This window comes from Salvia splendens, chromosome 22 (genome assembly GCF_004379255.2).
Source record: "Salvia splendens isolate huo1 chromosome 22, SspV2, whole genome shotgun sequence".
Taxonomy (NCBI): domain Eukaryota; kingdom Viridiplantae; phylum Streptophyta; class Magnoliopsida; order Lamiales; family Lamiaceae; genus Salvia; species Salvia splendens.
In genome coordinates this window covers 20,839,279-20,864,177 of record NC_056053.1, presented here as the reverse complement: position 1 = coordinate 20,864,177, position 24,899 = coordinate 20,839,279, and the positions used below count along the sequence as shown (strand labels likewise).

The 24,899-nt window shown below is 37.8% G+C and overlaps 4 protein-coding genes across 4 annotated transcripts; 2 read left to right on the top strand and 2 right to left on the bottom strand.

The window, feature by feature from the left end:
• The first annotated feature begins 147 nt into the window (after positions 1-147).
• Positions 148-6,931, top strand: LOC121787626 (lipase 3-like). The gene is made up of 9 exons (XM_042186413.1): positions 148-450; positions 1,796-1,969; positions 2,508-2,877; positions 3,431-3,708; positions 4,105-4,173; positions 4,310-4,366; positions 4,568-4,620; positions 4,715-4,790; positions 5,631-6,931. The coding sequence occupies exons 1-9, from the start codon at positions 410-412 to the stop codon at positions 6,574-6,576; spliced, it is 2,064 nt and encodes a 687-aa protein (XP_042042347.1). The 5' UTR covers positions 148-409; the 3' UTR covers positions 6,577-6,931.
• Positions 6,932-7,716: 785 nt separating this feature from the next.
• On the top strand, positions 7,717-10,572 carry LOC121787245 (dnaJ homolog subfamily C member 2-like). The gene is made up of 2 exons (XM_042185927.1): positions 7,717-7,845; positions 8,084-10,572. The coding sequence occupies exon 2, from the start codon at positions 8,092-8,094 to the stop codon at positions 10,318-10,320; it is 2,229 nt and encodes a 742-aa protein (XP_042041861.1). The 5' UTR covers positions 7,717-7,845; positions 8,084-8,091; the 3' UTR covers positions 10,321-10,572.
• Positions 10,573-10,685: 113 nt separating this feature from the next.
• Positions 10,686-12,077, bottom strand: LOC121787246 (transcription factor MYBS1-like). The gene is made up of 2 exons (XM_042185928.1): positions 11,464-12,077; positions 10,686-11,375 (listed from the first exon to the last, which is right to left on the bottom strand). The coding sequence occupies exons 1-2, from the start codon at positions 11,883-11,885 to the stop codon at positions 10,913-10,915; spliced, it is 885 nt and encodes a 294-aa protein (XP_042041862.1). The 5' UTR covers positions 11,886-12,077; the 3' UTR covers positions 10,686-10,912.
• Positions 12,078-14,175: 2,098 nt separating this feature from the next.
• LOC121785704 (protein DENND6A-like) lies at positions 14,176-19,581 on the bottom strand. The gene is made up of 5 exons (XM_042184114.1): positions 19,287-19,581; positions 16,981-18,676; positions 16,112-16,304; positions 14,802-15,164; positions 14,176-14,709 (listed from the first exon to the last, which is right to left on the bottom strand). Exons 2-4 carry the CDS (start codon positions 18,549-18,551, stop codon positions 14,952-14,954), a joined length of 1,977 nt encoding a protein of 658 aa, XP_042040048.1. The 5' UTR covers positions 18,552-18,676; positions 19,287-19,581; the 3' UTR covers positions 14,176-14,709; positions 14,802-14,951.
• Between the last annotated feature and the right edge of the window lie 5,318 nt (positions 19,582-24,899).

Here is a 24,899-nt window from a genome sequence, read left to right as displayed (position 1 = left end):
TTTTGTAAGTTTGAGCTATTAAATGCTGTAATAAATGGCCAAACCGCCTTTCAATATAACAAAATTATTTTGATAAAATCGGGTAAACGCCCAAGTAAGGGACACGTCATCAGAAAATAAAACAAGAAAAACGCAGGAACACCACGTATCAAAAAGTAACAGTTATTTTCTTTGTCGCGTGTGTAATCATGGCTTCTGCAGCCTTTATCCGGACGACAAGAATCGACTTCGTTGCACTTGAATACACTTTATTTTGATTTGGCGGATTCTCTCCCTTTTGTCAATCCCTATTCTCCTTCCACATTTCTCTCGATCTCTTCCTTGATTCGTATCACTCCTCGGCTATTTTTGGGAATTTCTTAATAATTAGAAAAATTCAACTAAAAATAGGAGCAGAATACCGATTGCGATGCAAAGGGCTGTTGACACTGTTCTAGCTGTAACTAAAGAGTGAGTCTTATTTCCCCTTTTTTCCCCTCGTTTCACGCGCCTTGCTGATTTTTAAAATCGTTAATTGTATGATTAATTTGGGGCTGGGTTTTGCTGATGAATATGATTTGATCCTGGAGCTATCTGTTCTTCTGTTCAGTTAGAGAATTCGGCTCGTTTTTGTTTATGCTTTTTAGAATTATGTTGATTATCGTTAGATGTTGATTAGTGGCGATTTGAGCATATATGGTAATTAGCTGGCTTTTGGAGGGATGTCTATGAAGACAGAGTTAGTAGTAATTGAGTCAGATTTACATAACGGATCAGGAGCTGCTTGTAAAGGATTATGTGGCGGAATTAACATGAACTAGTCTTGTTACTCAAAAAAATTGGATTTTTTTTGGGGAGGGGGGGGGGGGGAAATAGTTAATTGGATTGCATTACTGGCAGCCAAACTCTGTTTGTTTGTTCTTAATATGGAGTTGAGGCTGTATATGCATATCCGAATATCAAAATGGAGCTATTTTATGTTCACTGGCTGCAGAGAATGGTTAGACATGAATATGAGGATAATGAAATGTCCGATTAAGTTGATGTCTTTTATTGTTGGAGCTTCTGAGGGATTTCTGTGTGATTAAGTTTATGTATCACCTGATGAAATACGAAGTATGTAAAGGTATCTATAAGTTCTATGCATTTGTGTTCAGGACAAATTTGTGATTTTATCACGTGGGGCATTTGTGCAGCAGGGCATGCATAACGACATTATTGCAACAGCAACACGTTACTTTCGGAAAATCCTTCATACTACACAAAGTATGATATATGTTCTGTTAGTATGCATTGAATCTGGACCGTTTGCCGCTAGTCAAATGGGGGTCTTGCTATGCAATGTTTTTGTATTAGGCCTTAATTGTCTTGCTCGTTGTCTGTGTGCCTATTTATATAGAAGTATGACACATAACTCTTTAATCGGAAAACACAACCCTAATACATTATGTTCTCCTTTCCTGCCCGTGGACGTAGCCAATACAACGTTTGTGAACCACGTAAATCGGTGTCTCTTTACGTTACTGTTTGTCCCGACTACACAATTACACTAGTATGTCATAACATGTTCGGTTTCTTTGTGAACGAGTGAGTTTGGTAGTTCTGTACCTCTTCCCGCTTTACAAGATTTAAAATATGTCAGCAAGTACCACCTTGAGAGTGTTGAAGTGATTCTAAAGCTTTCATACATTTTATGATGATTCTTTTCTATAGCCATTTATTCTCCTCTTCGTAATCTTTTTTCTATGAAAGACATTATGATAACCCTTAGAGATGTTACACTTTTAATTCTTTTACTTGTTGATATAATTTTTAGGTCCGTAAAGACGTTCACTTATGAATCTCTTCACAATATTGTAAGACTGATAAATGGAGTGTCAGCACTTTTATTGTCTATTTTGCCTGGGAAGGCTTCCATTCTTGAAGGCATTCATGGTTGGGAGCTTAGGCCAACTTTCCGCGGACCTCGACTTCCTCGTTGGATGGAAAAGTAAGTTTCATTTCTTTCAATATAAAATCATTAAAGAACTGCAGTAGTTACTCTGTGAATAATTATCTAGCTTTTATGTGTAATGTTTTTCAAATTTAGCAGATTTATTGATTATTATGTTCAGCATTGCCCTGAAGATGATAACATCATATATGTTCTTCTGCTGATAGTTCTGAATGTGCAGTCAAAGTCTGAATAGACGCTTAAAATGAAGGATATTCTTTTTCATCTAATGTACTAAGTTATTGATGCGACTGCATTCTGCATAATTTTTCCACTCATTTTGAATGTATGGGGCTGACCTATTCCAAAATTAAGCACAAACCTGCTTAGTTCGTGATTTTCGTGTATCTTTGTTGGGAATGCATTTTTGGTGCATCTTTTGAAATTTAATATTAGGAATATGAAATTTTACAAGACACGGACGATAAGATCACTTATGTCTGAGTTGAAAACTTGGTATCCACCCTTGTCTGTCACTAGATGATTTTTTGTAAATAATCCTTGCTTGACATGAACAATGTTTGAATGTGTGCAGTGGTGTATCGTCTTTCAATCAATTCATTCATGAATTTTCTGTTGATTCTGACACGTCCTCAAGTGTGGATTATTCATCCGATGGAGAAGATTGTGATATTTATCCTCCATCTCCTCTGTCACAAAGTTCCCGATTCTCACGAGAAAGTAATTTTACGAAACAGAATAGAAGTTGGATATGGTGGATAGGATGTATAATCTCATGGGCTTTGTATCCTGTGAAATTACTTTTTGCCCTGCCACTATATATCATTAATACCCCGAGGAGTTCTGGAAACTATCCTTCAGTTGCACAATCTCCTAGAAGACTGCAAAGTCTAAAGGATCATTTTGTTCAACGGGCCACTGATCGCAGACATGGCGTCGTTGAGGTATGTTGCAATGCTCATTTACGTAATCTTTTCCCAAGATGATGATGGGGCCTCGCTACAGTTGTTTTCAGTTTCTTGAGTTCCTGTTATACAATACCCACAGCGGTATTCTAAACAGTCTCTATTTTGAGCATTGATGTTGTGATTTCTGTTCTTAAACTGCCTTTCCTTGATTATATCCTGTGATGCTTGTCTATTATCTACAACTCAACAGGAATGTGAAATATAAGATTGCTTGACTGAATTACATATGTACATCTGTTCCTCTTCTTTTTATTATCTGGCTGGCTCTCAACCTATTGATTAATTAACTAGAACTTAATGAAAATGTGATATAAGAGGGCCAACTGATTGACATACATAAATTTATATCTCATCCGTTTCTTGTTAGTCCCTCAACCTCATAGGGTATAATATGTGCTTGACATCAGAAATGATAACAAAAATGGTGACATGATACATTTCTTATTGTGGGACCATGAGTTTACTGGACTATATCTTGATTGCAATTACATTACAACAGTATGCCACATAATATCTTGCTTATTTCTAGGATCTCCACCTAGCAATTGAGTTTTCTATAGAATCTGCATTCGATGTTGTTCACAAGGCGGCCCATAGCATTCTATCTCCAGCAGATACCTTGGGAAGTGTATGCCGGTGGTTCTTATCCAAACTCAGTTTTCACAACGACATTCCTTCTGAGGATTTTGTCACTTCTTGCCCCACTACTGTTCTATCAGATAAGGATCCAGCTCCTTCAGAAAGGAAATCGTCTTTCAACCTCAATACCGATGCCAGGACATGTCAAGATGTCATAACGGAGCTTGGGTATGAGAAACATGACCTAATGTTATCTTTTCTGTGGTCATTTCCTCTCCCATATGAACAGTCTAAATGGCGTTGTGTGTTGAGGCTCCAGTTTCGTAGGGATATGCTGGACGTTTTATCATTTATGTTAGAAATAAGTGCATGTGCATTGAGGTCATACTGTGTAGTTTTTTCCATTTTGATCTTCAACTTTTGGTGGTTTGCCACTTCAGATCAAACCCCCTTCCCCTGCCCTATGTCCTATCATCTCTAGTTTTCAAAAGTCGTCACTGCTCCTTATGAATCACTATATGTTAATTCATATATTTTTTGTTAGGGTTCAAGTTATTAGCGTTGGAGGGCAAAATAATTCTTATCTATCTAAGAATTCTTCTCTGTTTTCTTTTTATGTTTTAGGTATCCTTATGAAGCTATCCGTGTAGTTACAACTGATGGCTATGTACTTCTTCTGGAAAGAATTCCAAGGTTTGTGAGCAAAACACATGATCAGTTGTCTAGTTCACTTCTTGTTTTATTGCGATTTATATCAGAAGCACTTTGCTGTTCCACTCCGAGAAAGGAAATAAAAAATTGCAATTTGATGTTTGTAAACTTAATGCAGGAGAGATTCACGAAAAGTTGTCTATCTGCAGCATGGAATACTAGATTCATCTATGGGGTAAGTTATGTTATAGATCAATCAGGGGGGTAATTTATAGGGAAGTAATACTTGTTTTGACCTGTAAAGTCTTCTAATTGTTTCGCATGTCTTATATAGTATAAGTGTTGAGCATTTGATAATCGTGCTCATGTTATTTTTGTATCCTTCAAATAATTTTATTGTCCTTTACCCATATTCTGACACTAGATAAATTTACAGTTGGGTGTCAAATGGTGTTGTCGGTTCTCCTGCTTTTGCAGCCTTTGATCAAGGTTCGTATAATATACCAATAGCCAAACTCGGTTCTTGAACATATCTAGTGCAAGTATAATCCTTGAGAGTGATTTCCCCCCCTCTTATATGCAGGTTATGATGTTTTTCTTGGAAATTTACGGGGATTGGTTTCAAGAGAACATATCGACAAGAATATCTCATCACGGCAGTAAGTGGCTCCCTATTTGTGGCATACTAATCAATAATGATAAAAAAATGGACTGGTCACAATTTATTGATCAGATAATCTCATAGAGTAAGTTTATAATAAGCTCCAGCAGTATCTGGGTAATAAAGATTGTTCTATTACCGGTAGATGGTCTTTGTCAATTCACTTTAATTCCATATTGTATGTGCATTACTCCTCCTATATCCAGTCTTCCATTGCGGACAGTTCAATTCAATGTTTATGAGGGCAGGGGTAGCTAAGTTGAAGTGGTTGTTAATTTTGTTTGAACTCTTAATAAATATATCTAGGTGGAAATAGCCAAAAAAGTGTTGCAAGTAGAAATCTCCTTGCTGATGCTAGGATTTGGCTTGGAAGGAACCTACTGACATGAACATGGATTTGTTTGGTTCCCATTCTCCAATCCCACAAATTAGGCACCATTCTGCCACGAATAGCTTTAAGATCTAAGAGTACCTGCATATGGAAGTATAATCTTTGTAGGTGCTTCATATGTTGCATTTGTTCAAAGACAGACCAAACTAAGTTGTGAAGGCAAAAAACAAGAGAACTGTGTCTCGTGGAAACACACTAATAAGTAGTGCCCATTAGTTATGTTTACCACTGATTGAAGTTGGTATCCCATATTGAAAGATGCTTTTCCTTTTTCTGTTTCCATCATAAAAGGATATTACTTGAGTACTAAGTATTCAAATTATATATTTTTATATTTTCACATTATGGAAAGCTTCAGAGTTTATTATGTCTCATACCCTTTTTAGAGGGTTGACCTTATCAGGTTACATTTTCTATAATGCTCCTGATTAAACTAAATTTGTGCAGATATTGGAAATACTCAATTAATGAGCATGGGACTCGAGATATACCAGCAATGGTAGAGAAGATACACGACATTAAGATTTCTGAATTGAAGTCTAACCAATCTGATCCCAAGGAAGAAAGTAACAGCGATCAACCTTACAAACTTTGTGCAATTTGTCACAGCCTAGGAGGAGCTGCCATTCTGATATATGCTATAACTCGTCGGATAGAGGAAAAGCCCCATAGACTGTCCAGAATGATCCTACTCTCACCAGCTGGCTTTCACCATGATTCTACAGTCGTATTCACAGTATCGGAGTTCCTGTTTTTCCTGCTTGCTCCTCTGTTAGCACCTATCTTGCCAGCCTTCTACATTCCCACTAGGTTTTTCCGTATGCTGCTAAATAAGTTGGCTCGCGACTTCCACAACTTACCTGCTGTCGGGGGACTGGTACAGACACTCATGAGTTATGTGGTGGGTGGGGACAGCTCAAACTGGGTAGGCGTTTTAGGTCTACCACACTACAATATGAACGACATGCCAGGCGTCGCGTTCCAGGTGGCACTGCATCTGGCGCAGATGAAGCGCTCCAAGAAATTTGCAATGTTCGACTATGGCAGTCCCGCTGCAAATATGGAGGTGTATGGTTCCCCAGAGCCGTTGGACCTGGGGGAGTACTACAGCTTGATCGATATCCCCGTCGATCTCGTGGCCGGGAGGAAGGACAGGGTGATCAAGCCATCCATGGTGAGGAACCACTACAAAGTGATGAAGGATGCAGGAGTGGAGGTGTCCTTCAGCGAGTTTGAGTACGCGCACCTGGACTTCACGTTCTCTCACCGTGAGGAGCTCCTGTCCTACGTGATGTCGCGTCTGCTGCTGGTGGGTCCGCCCTCAAAACAGATGCAGAGGCCTAAATCTGTCAAGGGGAAGAGAAAAGATCTGCAGGTGAAAACAGGCAAATGAACAGAGGTGGGAGCTGGTTTTTCGAAGCGATGTTTGTATGAAATGTTCGGTGGTCAACCTATGTACATACATAGAAAGAGACTAGTTTTAGGAGTGGTTGGTGTTGTGAGAGAAATGTGAAGCCATCTTAGGTCTTCAGTTTACCCTTCTCTACTTTTTTTCCTTCTCAAACTTTTTTTCTGGGATTAGTGGAGTTAGGGACTGGGTGTGGGTGTGGACCTATTAGCAACCATCTCTAGCTTGTGTACTATTATGTCAAGTGTGTTGTATCATGTATGTAACTTTAAAGCTCTGAATATTCATTAGATGATGTTCAAGTTGTGCAATTTATGCTGTTACTATTTTTGTCGTTCAATGATAGTATGGTGGGGTTATATTTTATTATCGCCTCATTAATGCTTTGGTAACCAAAGATCAAATGATACCCTCTCTATAATTGCTACTGTAAAAGTTAACTATAATTTTCACTCTACGATTGTTAAGCATACTCAAATAATTACCGAACTAAAACTAGCTAAACACATAGTTTTAACTTGAATCTTGTTAGACTTCTATTTCTATGAAAGCATGGTAAATAATAATCCAACGTCTAACTTCCAAAACTTGATAGTCTACTCAAGAATCCCTCTAAACAAGATACAAAACTCTATGTTATTTATCTATCTTTTCAACTGAACTCAGAGTTAAAGATGCATCTTAATTCGCCACAGATAGATAAACTACAACCTCGGTTCATAAAGAATATATATATATTTTTATTATTTTGGATCATCTCCCAAAATTAATCCTCATCTATTTATACTCAGTAAACAAGGTGGATCCCATTTTTCCTAATAACACTTCAATCACTTTTTTTCCTCTTTTATTCTCTTACTTTATTTATTTTGCATTTAAATTCTTATTCACAATTAAGATTTTTTTATGGACAAAGATAGTATATAATCTTTAATTGTTTGTTTCTATACAAACTAAAATAAGGGTACAGCCGTACAACAATCAAAACTTAAAATATAACATGAGCAACAAAAATCAGTAAATTCCAAAAAAAGGCCCATTAAATTCGGCCCAATAAGAGTCCAATTACAGCGCCGTTTATAAGAGCCATTGCCCTCTTATTCATACCTCTTTCTTTCCTTTCTGTTTGCTTTGCCTCGTTGCATAGCAATTACAGAAACCCTAGTCCTCCTCGCATCCATACTTCCGGCGACAGCGGCGGCGGCGGAATACTTCATGCTTGTAGCGCTCCTTGCAGATTTTCGATTAACGCATGTATGTTTTGTTTCTACCTCTCTAATTTTTCTCCGCAGAGGATTATACCCTTCTTGTTTACGAGTCCTCTTTTGAATCGTCCAATAGTCGAACTAAGCAGAATGCTTTAATTTAAACTTGCTGCTTTGGTTTTGCATGTTAAGGAATTTATTTCTGCTTTATGTTTAAATTGTTTTATGGCAGCTCTGTGCTTTTCTGTAATCGGTAGCTTATTCTGGATATATTTTTATGTGGATAGTGATAGATATGACTTCTGGGAAAAGCATGCTTTTGATTACCTACTCTGAGGAAATTGTGGATGGTGAACCAATCATAGTTTGCTCCAATAGCCTTCCTATCAAGTTGCACCGAGAACCAGCTGGGCATGCCTTCCATGATGCTGCTCTTAAGCTATCAGGACAATTCATGGAGGTGGATGAAAAAGATGACGGCAAGGCAGTTCCCGAAGAGAAAGAGTCTGTTTATGTTCAGTCATCGGAGCCTTACAGCAGTAAAGGAAAGAAGAAACCTGGCGGTGATCCAAAGCAGCAAGATCATTATGCTTTGTTGGGGTTGAGTCATTTGAGGTATTTGGCGACTGAAGATCAGATAAGGAAAAGTTATCGTGAGGCTGCTCTGAGACATCATCCTGACAAGCAGGCCGCTCTTTTGCTCCTTGAGAAAACCGAGGATGCGAAGCAGGCGAAGAAGGATGAGATAGAGAGTCTTTTCAAGGGCATTCAGGAAGCGTATGAGGTGTTGATTGACCCAGTCAGGAGAAGAATCTATGACTCCACAGATGAGTTTGATGATGAAATTCCTGGTGATTGTGAGCCTCAGGATTTCTTCAAGGTTTATGGACCTGCCTTCTTAAGAAATGGACGGTGGTCTGTTAACCAGGCTGTCCCACCTTTGGGAGATGATAAAACTACAATCAAAGAAGTGGATAGCTTCTATGATTTTTGGTATGCATTCAAGAGCTGGAGGGAGTTTCCGCATGCTGATGAGTTTGATCTGGAGCAAGCTGAGTCCCGTGATCACAAAAGGTGGATGGAAAGGCAAAATGCAAAACTCTCAGAGAAGGCAAGGAAAGAAGAATATGCGCGTATACGAACACTTGTTGATAATGCCTACAAACGGGACCCAAGAATTTTGAGAAGAAAAGATGAACTGAAAGCTGAGAAGGTAAGGAAGAGGGAGGCCAAGATCTTGGCCAAGAAAATGCAGGAGGAAGAAGCAGCTAGAATTGTTGAAGAGGAGAAGAAACGGAAAGAGGAGGAGGAGAAAAGGGCTGCTGAAGCTGCTTCAAATCAGAAAAAAATCAAGGAGAAAGAAAAGAAGCTCCTTCGCAAAGAAAAGACCCGGCTTCGAACATTTGCAGCACCTATTTTATCCCAGCGTTTGCTTGGTCTTACTGATGATGATATTGAAAATCTTTGCTCGTCTTTTGATAAAGATCAGCTCAAAAGTCTCTGCGATCAGATGGAGGGAAAGGAAGCGGTTGAGAGTGCAAATCTTCTAGCCGAGTGTCTCAACTCCGATCAGAAATTGAAAGATGTGAAGGAAGTTGAGAAAATTTCCAAGCCGAATGGTTCTGTACCTTTGAATGGGCAGGTTGCTTACAGCAGCTATGAGAAAAAGGAAAAGCCTTGGACTAAAGAAGAGATTGATCTTTTAAGAAAGGGAATGTTGAAATTTCCTAAAGGAACTTCTCGAAGGTGGGAAGTGATTTCAGAATATATTGGTACCGGGAGGTCTGTGGAAGAGATTCTCAAGGCTACAAAAACAGTACTTCTACAGAAGCCAGATTCTGCTAAGGCATTTGACTCCTTTCTTGAGAAAAGGAAGCCTACGCCCACGATAGTATCTCCTCTCACAACTAGGGAGGAGGTTAAGGGCACACCCATTAACATTGATGAGAGTCAATCTTCGGCTCCTAATAATTTGCCAGAGTCTTCAGATCATAGTGTAAACAGCCTGAGCTCTGAAGACAGCACTGCTGCAAATGGATTGTCTTCAGGTGCAGACCAAGATTCGTGGTCCGTTGTACAGGAAAGAGCTTTAGTTCAAGCTCTCAAAACCTTCCCAAAGGACACTAATCAGCGCTGGGAACGAGTCGCAGCTGCAGTTCCTGGGAAAACTGTGGCTCAATGTAAGAAGAAAATTACTGTGATGAAGGACAGTTTCAGGAGCAACAATGTGGCAGACAGAGGAACTGAGGACTCTAAGGACTCATCCAGTCAGAAGGAGGAAGCTACCAAGGTCTCAACTGACAGTGAAGCTGCTGTAAACGACGTATCATCTAGTTCCGATGCAGACATATGGTCTGATGTCCAAGAGAAAGCATTGGTCCAAGCGCTGAAAACGTTCCCAAAAGACACTAACCAAAGATGGGAGCGCATTGCTGCAGCAGTGCCCGGGAAAACAGTCAATCACTGTAAGAAAAGGTTTGCATCTCTAAAAGAGAACTTTAGGAGCAAGAAAACTGCAGTTTAGGCTTACAATTATGTTATTATTGGTTGGGGGAGATTGAGGGTTCAGGCCCTCCGATGTTTACACTGCCATGATTGTGGAAGCAGCTTCTCTTACATCATTCCTACAACTGTGATTGTTGTCATTTCATACGGGTAACAGAAACTTCTTATTTTGCATATGGAGCAATTTTGTAAGAGCTGAGAGTTAATTATGTGTCTTTTTTGTTCTCAATTCTTTATTTTTCTTCAAATTACTACAGAGGATTGCACTTTATTTATGGTTCTTGAGATATTTCATATATTTCTCTGTTTATCGTCACATTATATGGGTAATAAAAACAGTGGGATGAAACTTGTTAAATAAAGATCCTTCTAAACGACACGCTCTTCAATCCAACATCGGTTTCATGGATTTTGCAATTACTAAGGCAAGGGAGATCTGTTATTTACATATAAAAAGAATGTGGAAAGAACATTATTCTAAGTACACTTTCCCCTTTTGTAAGAGCCTATATTGTTAGATTCTCTCTAGCCTCGTATGCTTTTTTAAGCAACTGGGGCTAAATTGTGCTCTACAAGTTGTGCCAGAATGGTTGTTTAGTTTTACTTAGCCATTAATTCATGGGTGGCGGTGGTGGAGGCGGCATGGGACAGCCGACCGGAAGAACATAAGGTGGGTGGTGGTGATGCCCCTGGGGCATCATTACAGGAGTGCCGACTGCAGATGCCATGTGACGGCCAGGAGGAACAGCCACCGGCTGCCCCACTGGTGCTCCACCGTACATGCCTAATCCATGCATGTTTGGCCTCTGATGATGCTTCATTGTGGCTGGTGGTGGTGGATGGGCATGTTGGCCGGTTATAAGAGGCGGCGGCAGGTGGGCCGCTGATGGGTTGTCGCTGCTGGTGATGTCGTGGATGCTGGACCTCCTCCTGTCCCTGTTGATGGAGTTCAAACGGATGAAATACTTTTGAGCATGGCTTGCCACTTGTGTTGGAGTTCTTGAAATCACAAAGTTTCTTGAAATGCTCCTCCAATCCCCTTTCCCAAACTTGTCCAATCCCAGTAAAAATAGCCTGCAGCATCCAACAAAAATGGTCGGCGTAAGTTTATTTATTTTAACTTTTTACTGATTTCTGGTATAATACAGTATTGGAGAAGTACCTGTGCTCCTCTTCGGTCCAGGGAATCCCCTTGCGCCGTTCTTGGTCTGAACGGCTGGAGCCTCCGCCACCCTTGGGCGGGTCGACTGGGGAGAAGCTAGAGTTTGAAAAGGGCTTGTCTTTGTGATGAAAGGGGTCCTTATAAGTAGTGGTGGATGTTAATGAAGATGAAACTGCTGCAGTGGTGGGATTGTAATCAGGCAATGGCACATTCCCAGCTTCAATGGCAGCAACATCTTCAATCAGAAGCAGGTAGTGATGCTTCAATTCTAAAATGCTTTTAGTGGGGACCATTGAAGCAATCTTGGTCCAGCTCTGCTCCCTGCATTCCTCCTTCCAGTGCATCGCAATGCCATTCTCGAACGCTTTTTCCTCTTCCCTGCTCCACCCTGCCCCCGACCAACCTCTGCTCGTGCCCGACATGTGTGTATATATATGTAGATGTGTTTATGTATGTGTATGTTGTGAGAGCTCAAGGATAGTTGAAGAGAGTGGGAGTGGCAGGGATAAGGAGAGGGGGAGGAATAAGAGTGGGTGCAGGATAAGAACGGTGGGTAGCAATGAATTTAATTAATGGAAGAGGAGGACCACCTGTGACTAGTGAGGCTCAAAGGGATGGGTACCTTTGTCATATACATTACAAAATCATTGCATTTCTACTTCTAATCTATGTTTCTTCTATACTTTCTTTTAATATTTACTACTATTAGACTACTAGTAGTATTTTACATGTTGCTCTATTGCTTATTGTTTTATTTCATTTGATGGCTCCGTAGAAGAGACTGCAGTCATATACTTTATCCATTTCCAAATAAGCATCTCATGCCATTAAAACATGGAGTATAGAAAATATTAAAAAAACTAGACAATTTACTCTCTACTACTCTATTTAAATTACATTTGAGAGTGAAAATATTAAACAAAATGTAGGAGTAATTATGCATTAGTTCGGCCACACATTGTATAACATAGAATTGCAATGATTGATGAGGGTCACAGTGATTTGGAGTTTGACGCGCCTATCCAACGCGCGTGTGGTCACGTTCCACCAGAGAGAAAGAGGTTAGATACTGGTGGTGTGGATTACTAATGAAAAGTTTGCTAATTTTAAGATTAATTCATTTTCTGCTTTTTGTAATCTACCTAAATTAACAAAAACTTCACTTTAATTGCAATACTACGTTGTAAGAGTATGTTGGAATTTGGAATCATTAACACCGGATAATATATACAAGAAGAAAATTTCTCTCAATAAGATTTCTTAGAATAAAGATAAATATATTTAAGTTATTTTCATATTTTCTGTCGTCGATTAAAGTCGAAGAGTTTTTATTGTTTGTTTGTGTGTGTCCCTCTCAACCAAGAAACAAGCAGCCACAGTTTGGGCTTCCAACTTTGTTGTAAAAACATTTTAATACTCCGAATAAAATAAAGTACAAAATCCACCCATATCGATTTCATATTCTCTGTGAGAAAACTTTTACCAGTCTAGATTTAAACTTTTCGTTTTAGTGGAAAGAAGTTTCAAGATTTTTCAGTAGTTGGTAAGTCCAATCAAAATTTTAAATATAAAAAATTCAAGGAGAATAGCAAACTCTATGGCAATTGATCAAAATAAAATTTCAAGAATATTTCGCCACTATTATTAATCAAGTAGTACTTGGAAAAAGAAAATACCTTTCTTTTGCTAGCTTCAATTATGAAAATCCAAGTCGAATTCAACCTTATTTTAAGCTGTCACAACTAAATAAACTAATTTCATAACAAAAGTAGAAAGAAAACACAAATCATATTTCCATATATAGATATAAGAAAATTAAACATGACCCTAGTCTACCAATATTAGACATTACTTTCTCCATTCAGCTTGGGATTTCCACAGCCATTTCAGAGAACAGAGAAGAAATCCTCAACTGACGCCTACCGTAAAACCATCCTAAATCAACATTGAAGACACATTGCTCTTCCATTGAAGAGTTATTTATAAACTACTAATGACCGACTCTCAAGGACTCCTAATCCTAAACCGAACTCTGTTAGGACCGTCGACTGCACAGGCACGAAAGGGATACTAGGACAATCTGCAGAGATTGCAGAGAACGATAGGAATACAAGGACAATCTTGTAAGGAAAATTACACAAGAAACATGGCATAGGCAAATAGAGAATAACAGGTAAAAACTACTAAAACTATCACTGGCAGGAAATGGACGGTGGAGTTACACCATAATCAAACGGCATACACATAGACAAGACAAGACAAGAAAATAAACCAGAAATGGCTGCCCCGATAGACCTCATGCATCAATTATGAATGAGTCTGAATAAATATTTGCTTCTAATAACAAACACGAGATTTAGAGAATTTGTTGATAGGCTACAGTCTACAGACATATGATGATGAGATCATTCAAGCTTGAAAAGTAGGCTGAATTTCGAACATCAAAGAAACAATAGATTGGTTTTACAGTTTTATTCATATCTTACAAGTCTCCTGGTCTTATTATTCAGTCTTTTACGAACTTATTGCTAAATTAATCTTGGTATCTATAGGCTATCCATGAGTCATAAGGTAGTCTAAGACTCTAAGTGAAACATACACCAAACAACCTGAGAACCATACAGCACAAAACACCTGATGTTGTGTTGTCTTTTCACATATGATACACAATAGGAAAATTCATTGAAATTAAAATAGTGAAGAACAAGGGAATGCATATAAAGTAATGGTTAATGTTACATGCTATGTGTATAGTCAAATCTCTGTTATGACCAACAATAACATGAAATTTACACTTCACTTTCATTCTCTAGTTAAATGGCATACTTATAGCTGCAAAGTGCAACCTTGAACATTTTATATGTTTCCCTTTCTCTACAAGATTGATTGATAATGTCAAATTAAGTTTTCAAATCTCAATTGTTGGGATAACATGCAGGAAAAAATGGATATCTCCTCTTACTGCTATTCTTTTTGAATTTGCAGCTTAGTCCATGTCCATAGCCTAAATAAACCCTACTCCAGGAGTAAATTAGATCTCAAACCTCAAAGGTACATTAGGATCACAATGGGAGACTGGGAAAAATAAGAATCCATATAACAACATCCAATCGAGACTAGTGTGAATAATCAGACATCTGAATTCACGAATTTCTTTCTCTCATCATCTAACCTGGTAAAACCAGCTCTTTTTCAGAATTTTGTGGCCTTGAACAGTATTTCTTGAGATTTTTGCCTCAGTCTCATCTGGAAAATTAATAAGGGAATCAAACAATGAAAGGTATCCGGTAACTGGTGCTTTGAGAGTATTACAGGGACTAGTTTTAGAAGTCGCTTACCTAACAGAGCGTCAATAATTTGTGCAATACCAGTAACAGAGCGAGGTATAAGATTTTAGATTTGTGAATTGCACTTCCAACATTCTGCATGTAGACTGGGTCAAGCACAGATGAAGTGGCATTATGAGACTTAGGACTATGGATTGCGTGTCATCTTAATGACACGGAGGACAATACACCGTCTGATGGATGAGTATGTTCAGGAAGCCCAGAGTACTCATGGGTTTCTTGTAGAAGAGATGCCCTGTCTGGGTTCATAATCAGAAGCTGTTGCATGTCTTTTGGCAGCATATTGAAAACTATTTGTAGATCTTTCTTTAACTTGTTACAGACTGCTTCTGAATCTTCATTTTCTCTTCCATACTGCCATGGTAGAGAATTTCAGTTAATGGAGCACATAGACACACAGACTGATGACATACATACAAACAACTGCCACTGATAACAGCAAAACTTGTGTTGATAAGATAAAAGCTGCAGCAATGAATGATTAAAGTTGCAATCTTGGCTTCCTTGTGTGAAAAACATCAGGCTAATAACCTATAGGCTGTTATCACTTACAAATTTTACTCTATAAACAGAGAGAGGAGTTGTTGAACAAAGGGGGAGCTGATCAGAAAACTGATTAATCTTGAAGGAATTAACTATCTTAAGTTTGTGAAGTATGTGACTTTTTGTCATGATATTCTCCAAAGTTGTGTACTATACCTAATATTCAAAAGTTATACAGGATATAATGCTTAGGGAAGTTTAACACCCGAGCCCATAAAGCAGGGTCCCAACAGTTTAGAACTCCACAACTGACTCCGCTAGCAAGGACTTGACATCCATTATATCTGAGTTGTTATGAATGAGAGTCCACTGAATCCACTTATAAACATAAAACATTCTCCTTTGCAGGAAGAGAAAAAAAATATGTTCGTACTAAGATCCTCATTATCTTTTATAGTTCATACAAAGATGCATATAGAATCATTGAGGCAATAAAACTCATCCATGATAATCAGCACTTTCTTGTGACTGTTTGAGCAGAAGGAATCCAAGTCCATTATGTAAATATAAATGTATAGATATTATATAGGATGTCAGACCATAACACTAGATCTTATCCACATAAATAGAGTTGAATCAACTGAAGTATAAGGTGAAGCAAGGAGCAATTCATTGAATAGATATTTCTGTGCAGAACAGAAAATTGCAAAGCACAGATTTTTGAACTAATCACACAACATGCGTTTCACTAAAACCACAACTGCCATGAAATACTGCACAAATTTATTGACAAGAATACACATTTATAGAGAACTTGCCTGCATTTCTCCATAAAGGTGCCTCTCAATTGCATTGAAGGAATCAACAGTTTCCAACTCTGACATTCTACTTATTAACTGATGTATATTGGTCTTGACTCTAGCTTGCCTCCACAATTTATATTGTTCTTGCTCAGCAACAGCACGTTTTCTTCGGAACCAAGGGAGAAAATTATACCCTTTTAGAAACTGCCTGCATTAATCAGAACATATCATTTTCTTTAGGAAATATCAACAAAAGAGTGTTAGCAAACTAAGTTAGATCACTCAATAACCTAGAATATTCAGTTAGGAATATAACATCTGAGAGTCAACGCAACTATAAGCCAACCCCACAAGATAGAATGGGAAAAATAGAGAAAAGGAGATATGATGAACGTAACAGGACAGCAGAAAATTCATAACCAAGGTAGTCCAAAGATAACAGGATTTGCAAATGCAAGAAGCGAATTAAGAAAGTCTCTTAAAAGAGAATCATTTGTGAAGAATCTACATATTGCTTATTTGCTTCAAAAGAGTACAAATCATTGCGTCATTAGTAGCTAAACTTTTATGGCAACAGAGCTTGCGTCTATAGGCATGACCAGGGCCAAGAAGGCATTGTGGAAACTTTTTGAGTCAGACAATATTAAACACAGAGATAAATACCAACAGATAGAAAATGCTTCAACTATGCAAATTGGGAATGGTGCATAGGAAGGTGCATAATAACAGAACAGTGGACAAAATAAACAGTTATGGAGTTTAAATTTTGGTAGCTTACTCTTTCTATAGATGATTTTAGAACAGTCAATGGACTGATGTGCAGGTTGGCAAGAGAAAAGGCATTAACTGAAACAAGTGATTTGAGTGGAAGAACTAAGCAATACCTGTAAAGATCCAGCCAATTTGACTTCATCCGTTTCAACAAAAACTTTCCAGGACCTCTGGCAGACAAACTCTCCAAGAACTCCTCGGCATTGAATGTGGGTAAAGGAGGGGGATCGGAAAATGGAGATGATGTTTCTGAAGGTGTACTTGGTCTAAAATATGGACCAAAAGGAGCCAAGAAGTTTGTTGTCAACTCCAAAAAATGGCGACGTAGTATATCATTGTTGACAACCGACATCGACTCCTCAACCCTGGGAGACAGTCCAGCATCAATAAGTCTATTCAGGATAGATGTATCTGGCTTTGTCACTCCAGCATAATTCGTCCATACAGCTTCTTTGTGCTCTGTCATTAGACACAGAGGACCATCTCTCTTCAGCTTCACAGCATTCAAGAAGTTTGCAGGGGTAAACCTCTTCAAAGAAACATTTTGACCAGGCGGAGTTCCTGCAGCTGTCTTAGAACCAAAAGGATGGCGACTAGAATTTGAAGCGGGATTTCCAACTGAAATTATGTGAGGCATATTACGCAGTGCCTTTAAGAAGAAAAGGTTTGTCACACCTAGAATCATTGGAGGAAAAGAGAAACCCTGAGGAAGAGAGTTCAAACTGGCAAATTCTGGGTCGTGAATGGTAAAGTAGGGTCTGAAATCAACACTCAAAAGAAGTGGGGCAACCAAACTAACCAGACCAGAAACAGCTTCAGAACATTGGGGAGGTGTTGGTGCTATTATTAAGATGGGTTCCCCCAAAAGTAGAAGTTCCCACAGCTTCCAAAGTTGCAGTAAGAGTCCACGAAATGTACCAAAAAGATCTGAATCGTGAAATAGGCCCTGAGGAACTGATAGATTTGAGGGGAGAAGAGGAGCAAGTGAGGAAGCAGAGTCGTCGAAAAGCCCACTATTTGATGTCAAACAATGAGAAGGTGGCAGATTCACTTTTAGTGATGCATTCCCAATAGGAAGTTCCATTAGTTGACCAGGCACAGGTGTTGGCCACTTGGATACATAAGCAGCAATGTAATTAAGTGCCTTGTTTCCAATGTCAAAGTACAATGGCCCCATAATTTGTAATAAAGGTCTAAACACACTCGTGTATGGACTGTAAGAAAGAATAACCACAGATTTTTGCTCACCTCCACGTTTTAGTCTCTCATCATGTCTCTGTCTATTAAACACAAAGCCATACAAGAATCGGGAGTTATAGCTGATTTGGTTTTTACCTATTGGCTTTTGGGGGGATATTTTATTATCTACTACTTCAACGATTTCTGTAGATGCTACACTCGAAGCTTGAAGGTTTCTCGCTCTCTTTGTGCGGAAAAAGAATATACAATCATGGATGCTTGAGCGATTATGATGCTGTGAAACTGAATCCGGGAAAGAATTAAAAGAGACTTCAAGCTCCTCACTTTGGGTAAGACAACCAGGAGGATAACACTCCTCTATTAGCTGACCCTGCTCAAGATCAAACCTGATGATGCAAAATGCAGCCACCCATTGTTGCAAAGATTTTTCATCAATTACTGGTGCAGGCTCTGACTTGAGAGAAAATGATGGTGACCGGCTCATCTCAAGATGACAAAAAAAATCACTACACACCAATCATATAATCTCCACAGTAAATGGAAAGTGACAGTAGCAGCCAACAAGGAAATGGCACGGAATCTACACTTCAAACTGTACACCAACAGAACCTACACCCATGCTGCCAAACTTAGTTAAACGAGCATTAGCAGAACACGGACAGAAACACAAGTAAAACTCGTGGATATAGTAAAAATACATGAACTCGTGTATCCTATTATCTAGATTCTAAATGCATCGAATTAACATAATTCACTACAAGCTATGACGCCAGCTCAAGTTACAGTGTCTTCACTTTTGGATAAAGAATAGCTGCAAAAAAACAATGTTTCCTGACATTACCAAAATCTCATTGACTAACAATCTAGCTAAGATTTGACACTCTTGTTTTCCAACAAAACATTATAGTTCAAAACATACCTACTGATTATAATACAAAGCTATCTGTAAGTTACTATAGATGGACTCCAATTATTTGTAAAATTTTGACTTTAACTACCGTTTTCCCACAAAAATGCATTCTTGGCGAATTCAATAGAGCTCACAATGCCTTGTCAACAAATTACAGTTTAATTAAACAACGAAAACATTAAGGGCTCAGCAAATGCAGTATGTATACGGAAGAACAATTCATTGTAAAATAACATAAAAGAGAGAGAGAGGGATACGAATTGTGCGGAACGTAAATAAAAGGGGGTTCCTTTATTCCACAATAATTACCTGAATTGTGCCGAAACCCAGAAGCTGAAATGCAGAAGCAGCTCGGATCTGCCAAAAAAAGGAGAGATTCGAAAAGAAAAACTAACTTCTTGTTGTGGGAGTTGCTAAAAACGAACAAGAAAATGTGGGTTGGAATTATTCGCGCTGATTTTATCTTTAACTTGGAATATAAGAGTGCCCTGCTTCTGTGCGTTTCTGAAAGCGCAGCCGACTTGAAATGGATACAAATTCCAGCTTATTTAGCTGCGTTGCTCAGATTTTGGCCTTCAATGTTGCCCCTCTCTGCTTCCTCGTAGTAGTAATTTTTAAGACATAGATATTATGTAAAAATATTTAATTTATTTTCTTTACAAATCATTAAATAAATCTATAATTTTTATAGACGTTACAGTAAAACCTTTTTTTATAGAATCTATAAAAAATATTATTGTATAGAACTATATTTTGTTTGGTATATGTTGTAGCCAATGCAATGAATAGAAAAGGTCACATGTGATTTAATCAGTTGTGTATATATTCCTCTTGTATTATATACATACCATCAACGTCCAGTTAATTTGCAACTTGCAAGTAGAGGAGAATTTAGCACAGCTGTTTGGTCACCTAACAACATATGTCGATTTTACTTTTTAAATCTTTGTTGTCTTTTAAAAGCCTAAATTTATGCACTCATAATATGCACCAAATAAATTAGTCTCTACATTCTACAATTTTACCTACTTTAGAAGAAACGAATATGATTATCAGTTTACATAATAATAATCGATTTGAAGGTAGGTAAACCCCCACAACAAAGAAATTAAGGTCATCCACATTCTCAATACTCTCATCTCTTAACTATTCATGGGTCTTACTGCACTTTTTACCTCATTTATTAATTAAGAGACAGCATCTGCAACCCTTCATCTCTTAGTTATCTTATCCCTTAACTATTCATTCAATTTCATTTTTTATTTTTATTTCCAACAAATTCAATTAATATTTCATTGAAATGTTAAATTAATAATAGTTCATAAAATGAAGAATAATGTTTTGAGATGAAGAATGGATTAAATTTGGGAGAAGAATAATATTTTGATATGAAGAATGTAAAGTATTTGAGTGAGAATAGAGAGTGTTTTTATGGTGGATAATTTGTGGGAATGATTTGATATTTATAGAAGTGATTGGGGGCTTAAAAAATAGAAAAAAAAATTAAAATATTGAAAAAAACGGCTATAAACGGCTAGTATTTTTGGGGATTTTTTTTTCCGAATTTTTTCTTAAAAAAAACATTTTCAACGGATATAAACGACGCCCACTCGCGGGGCGTCACGGCCGCACGGGAGCTCTCCACGTGGCCAACGCGCGTGGCGAGCTAGCTCGCCAACCTCCTCTTGGCGGAGGGACACGGGACGAGACGGAGCACCCGCATCGCCGTCTCGATGCCGTCTTGTCTCGCCGTATTCTAAGTTGTTTACACCTCTAAGACGAGACCGAGCCCGCATCGAAACGGCGATGCGGATAGTAGATGAAAAATTCCACAAATATCATGTTTACATGTCTTTTTTCAGTTAGAGGTGTAAACAACTTAGAATATTTAAGTCATTGTTTAATTACATTATTCAAGGGTCTCACATATTTTTCTGGCATTTCATAAGATCCACAATCTTATATTTTATTCATCACATAGTCACATCCCTTGTGCCCATTTTGTTTTTCAGTGTGTTTGAGGACATAGCAGCAGAGGATACGGTACTTTTGAGTTTAAGTAGAAGCACATTATAAATTTTATGTCAATTTTAGACACTGTAGACATAATGCGGTTAATATATAATGGACAAGGCACATAATTACTAACATGATTAAATTGGACACAAGATAATTGATTTAGCGATCTTATGTACACGGATTAGGAACTAGTTATTCATATGTCCGACAAAAATACACACTTTTGATTAAACACCGATTTTAATGCACAATTAAAAAAAATAAAAGAGAGAGAAAAAAAAATAATTAAAGTATTATTAGTGGAGAATTAGTACACCTATTAGGGATAAAAGAGTTTCCAAAATAAGAAAGTGCATGCACTTATGGAACAGACTAAAAAGCAAATAGAGCATACTTTTGTGGAGCATAGAGTTACTTACACTATTTCGCGTGTTATTTGATCTAACTCTTAAATCATATTTGTTGGGGCTATTCAGTTTGCAACTCTTCCCCTCTAACCAATAGGTCAGTGGTTCGAATCACCATGGGGTAGATGAGGAATCATTATTGACCATCTTTAAAAATTAAAACAAGATTATATTTTTGGGATTAAATATTTATTGTGTTTGGTTCATGAGATTTGAACTCACAAATTTTTATGTAAAATTGGTAAAGTAAGAAAGAGATGGAGAGAAAAAGTAGTTAAAGTATTGTTAGTGGATAAGAGCATCCACAGCGGAGAGCACACCGCTGTCCGCCGCTGCGCTCTTGCCGCTGGCATGACGCTGCTCTTAGCTAAGAGCACGTCCGTGCCAGCGAGCAGGGCGACGTGGCGCGTTTCTATTGGCCGTTGGCATTTTCTTTTTTTTTTCTTTTTTAAAAAAAATCGAAAATAATACCAAAAAATTAAAAAAATATATATTTTTGGATTCCCAAAAATATACAAATTTTATTACCATTTTTTTTTGAAAATTTGTTTGAAATTTTTTTAAAAAAATTTAATCCCAAAATCATCTATAAATACACACATTCATCATCCATTTGGGCGGATGTTTTAATTATGTAATTTTTTATTTTTAGGATTTTAATTATGTAATTTTTAATTTTTTGTAATTTGTAATACTATTCCGATTATTTTTAATACATTTTAATATTGTGGAAATGTTTTTATTTAAATTGAATAATAGAATGGTGGGACCCTTGAGCATGTCCTTGCGGAAGAGCACGGATGTGGGTGTTGTGCTCTTGCCTAAGAGCAGAGAGTAAAAGTGGGTCTGGGGCCACATCCGTGCTCTTGCCAACGAGCACGGATGTGGATGCTCTAATGAGTTTCACTTCATTAGAGAGAAAAAAGTTTTCAAAATTAGAAGGTGTATATTCTTATGGGACGGACTAAAAAAAAAAGAGTGCATATTCTTATAAGACGGGAATATCACGACTCAACCCTAGACTACATCTTATAATTTATTTGTCTAACAAACCGTGCAATCATATTATGTATAATAACCAAGTTTATATGGTTAAGACCGCACATGCAATTTTTTCTGTACAACTCAAGCATCCATTGTTCAAGAAATGATTTCAAGCTAGTGGAGTGGTACCTAGATTGGTGTTTGACTTAAGGCATTCCCAATGGGAGCCTTAAGTTCGAAGCTCATCTCAAGCCAATTTCCATTTCCTCTTGTCACGTCAACAGTCCATCTCAGAATGTATCTCTCTGCAATGACAGCCATCATAGTGCCTATCTTAGAGTCCATTTCATTTCCACATCAACACTATTTTTATATATTTCACTTTTAATTGTTGGTGTAAATTAAAGACAACGTAATAAAAAAACAACTTTCATTAAAAACAAAATAAAGCATCCTACATTAAAAGAAACAAGATAAAGATAGATAAAAACATAGAAAACAACAGAAACACATCAATCGGACTCGGGTTCATTTTGCTAGAGAGAAATAAAATTGAGACTGGAGAGGGATGAATGTAAATTGATGGGGAATGAGGTATGTATAGTGTGTAAAAGATGAGATGAATTAAATTATAAAAAAAATAGGATATCAACGGCTACATCGGCCCGACACCCTGCAATGGAGGCCGATCGCCGAGCCGATGAAGGCCGATATCCGGATCAGCTGGGCGATGGATCGGCGTTGGGGCGGAGGCGTTGCGGAAAGGAGATCGGCTCCCGCTCCACAATGGGAGCCTTTGAGGGCCGATGGGGTGGTCGATCGCTCGCCCTTGCATCGGCCAACATTGCTAATGCTCTAAGTGATTCGATCCAATTGAGGTGCACTCCATCCCCAAACAAGCATACATTATAACATCAACACACGTCTCAATAAAGATCGTCTAAATTCAAATTCAATGAGCAATCCTTAGTCTCGATTATGATACAAGAAGTGATTTTGTAATTAATACGCTTATGTATATGAATATGTGTATTTAGTCTCACACTATGATGAAAGCGACCTCTAGTGCATAACTGAGACCTACTATCAACCATAGGATCGGGATTTTAATAATCATAATTTAGTATTCATGATATTACTAGTGTCATCACATTTGTAATATAGTTAAGACGAAAAAAACCTAGGTGATTAATTATGTAACAAGTTAATGACCACAAACGAGCAAGACTCTTGCAAGGAGGGTTGCTATAACTATTGGATGTAGAGAAGTCTCCTCTTTAAATACCAATGCTGCCATTGCATGAAAATCTCTTTACAGTATGTACTTGTGAATTAGGGATTTCTTCTTCGTTTTCATTCTCCAGAGGACTCCTTTTAGGAAGAGGAAAATATGGTTTGAGCAAGGTCAACCCAGGTCCAGGCCTGTAACATCAATAACGAGATATATTAATCAACATCTTTTTCGACACATTTAATATTTTATAATTTGAGCAGTATTTATCATCTATAATTCATCTTAATATTTTTAAAGTCCTAATACATATAGCTTAACATTTTTTTATAATATTAAGAAGCGTACTCGAATTACATCTATGCAATCTCCCGTTAAATTCCTTCTTGATAATATACTTTTAATAATAAAAAAATGAAATTTCTTTTATGTGTAAAAAGAGCCGACGGTTGTTCTCCCAAATATCAGAGCAAGTCCCGGATACTGTTAGGAAATCTATATATATATATAGGGTAGTGTTAATCTCCTTTTCCTCTCTTAGATTTAAGTTCCTTCTTAATTTGGGTCGTTGGATTTGGTGGATGGAGGGACCGGATGAAACCCCATTTTTTAATCCCGTGTTGCATTATATGGTGAAATTTGTGCATTATAAGGGTAAACTAGTAAAACAACTAAATTGGAAACCGCCCAAAACGGAAGGAGCGAATTTCCAGCGGGATTTTGATACAACCTTCCATCTACTCACTATCTCTCTCATAAACCTTCCATCGTCTCATTCACTCTCTCACTCCATCCCATCAGCCCACGATCAAAACTATTCTCCACCATTTCAAAACCGCTGAAACCCTAGTCGCCTCTCCAATTGAAGAGAAACCAAATCCACAGTCGATTCTCGCCGCGGAATTCACCGTCGGTCGACGATTCACAGGCTTAAAGTTCCGATTTTCAATTGTGCGCGCGTCGATTGAGTTTCTATTCGCAACAATGTGGGTTTCCAAAGTTCCGTTTTTGGGTAATAATCACTCTTAAACGTTGATTGTCGTCATTTACGAGACCACATAGTAATCGATTCACAGTTTTTAGTGTTGATTAAGTTCCTAGATGCAATAATGCACAATTTTTTTGGGAAAATTTTTCTGTAAACAATGAAATGGTAATCATTCGGATTAGGGTTCTGGTCATTGTTGAAGTGTGTAGTTGACTTTTGTGTTACATTTGGTATATGTTCGATTATTCCGGGTGAAACCATACTGATGTCGTAGATGTTGCTGAAAATGTCCG

Bases quoted from the DNA above. Each gene is read 5' to 3' on its own strand.
- LOC121787626 (XM_042186413.1), top strand. From the start codon at position 410: ATGCAAAGGGCTGTTGACACTGTTCTAGCTGTAACTAAAGA. The intron at 1,970-2,507 runs GTAAGTTTCATT...GAATGTGTGCAG, and splicing joins CTTCCTCGTTGGATGGAAAA to TGGTGTATCGTCTTTCAATC. The intron at 3,709-4,104 runs GTATGAGAAACA...TTTATGTTTTAG, and splicing joins GATGTCATAACGGAGCTTGG to GTATCCTTATGAAGCTATCC.
- LOC121787245 (XM_042185927.1), top strand. From the start codon at position 8,092: ATGACTTCTGGGAAAAGCATGCTTTTGATTACCTACTCTGAGGAAATT.
- LOC121787246 (XM_042185928.1), bottom strand. From the start codon at position 11,885: ATGTCGGGCACGAGCAGAGGTTGGTCGGGGGCAGGGTGGAGCAGGGAA. The intron at 11,376-11,463 runs GTACTTCTCCAA...TGGATGCTGCAG, and splicing joins TGGACCGAAGAGGAGCACAG to GCTATTTTTACTGGGATTGG.
- LOC121785704 (XM_042184114.1), bottom strand. From the start codon at position 18,551: ATGAGCCGGTCACCATCATTTTCTCTCAAGTCAGAGCCTGCACCAGTA. The intron at 16,305-16,980 runs GTATTGCTTAGT...TGATTAATGCAG, and splicing joins AATTGGCTGGATCTTTACAG to GCAGTTTCTAAAAGGGTATA. The intron at 15,165-16,111 runs GCAAGTTCTCTA...CTACCATGGCAG, and splicing joins ACCTTTATGGAGAAATGCAG to TATGGAAGAGAAAATGAAGA.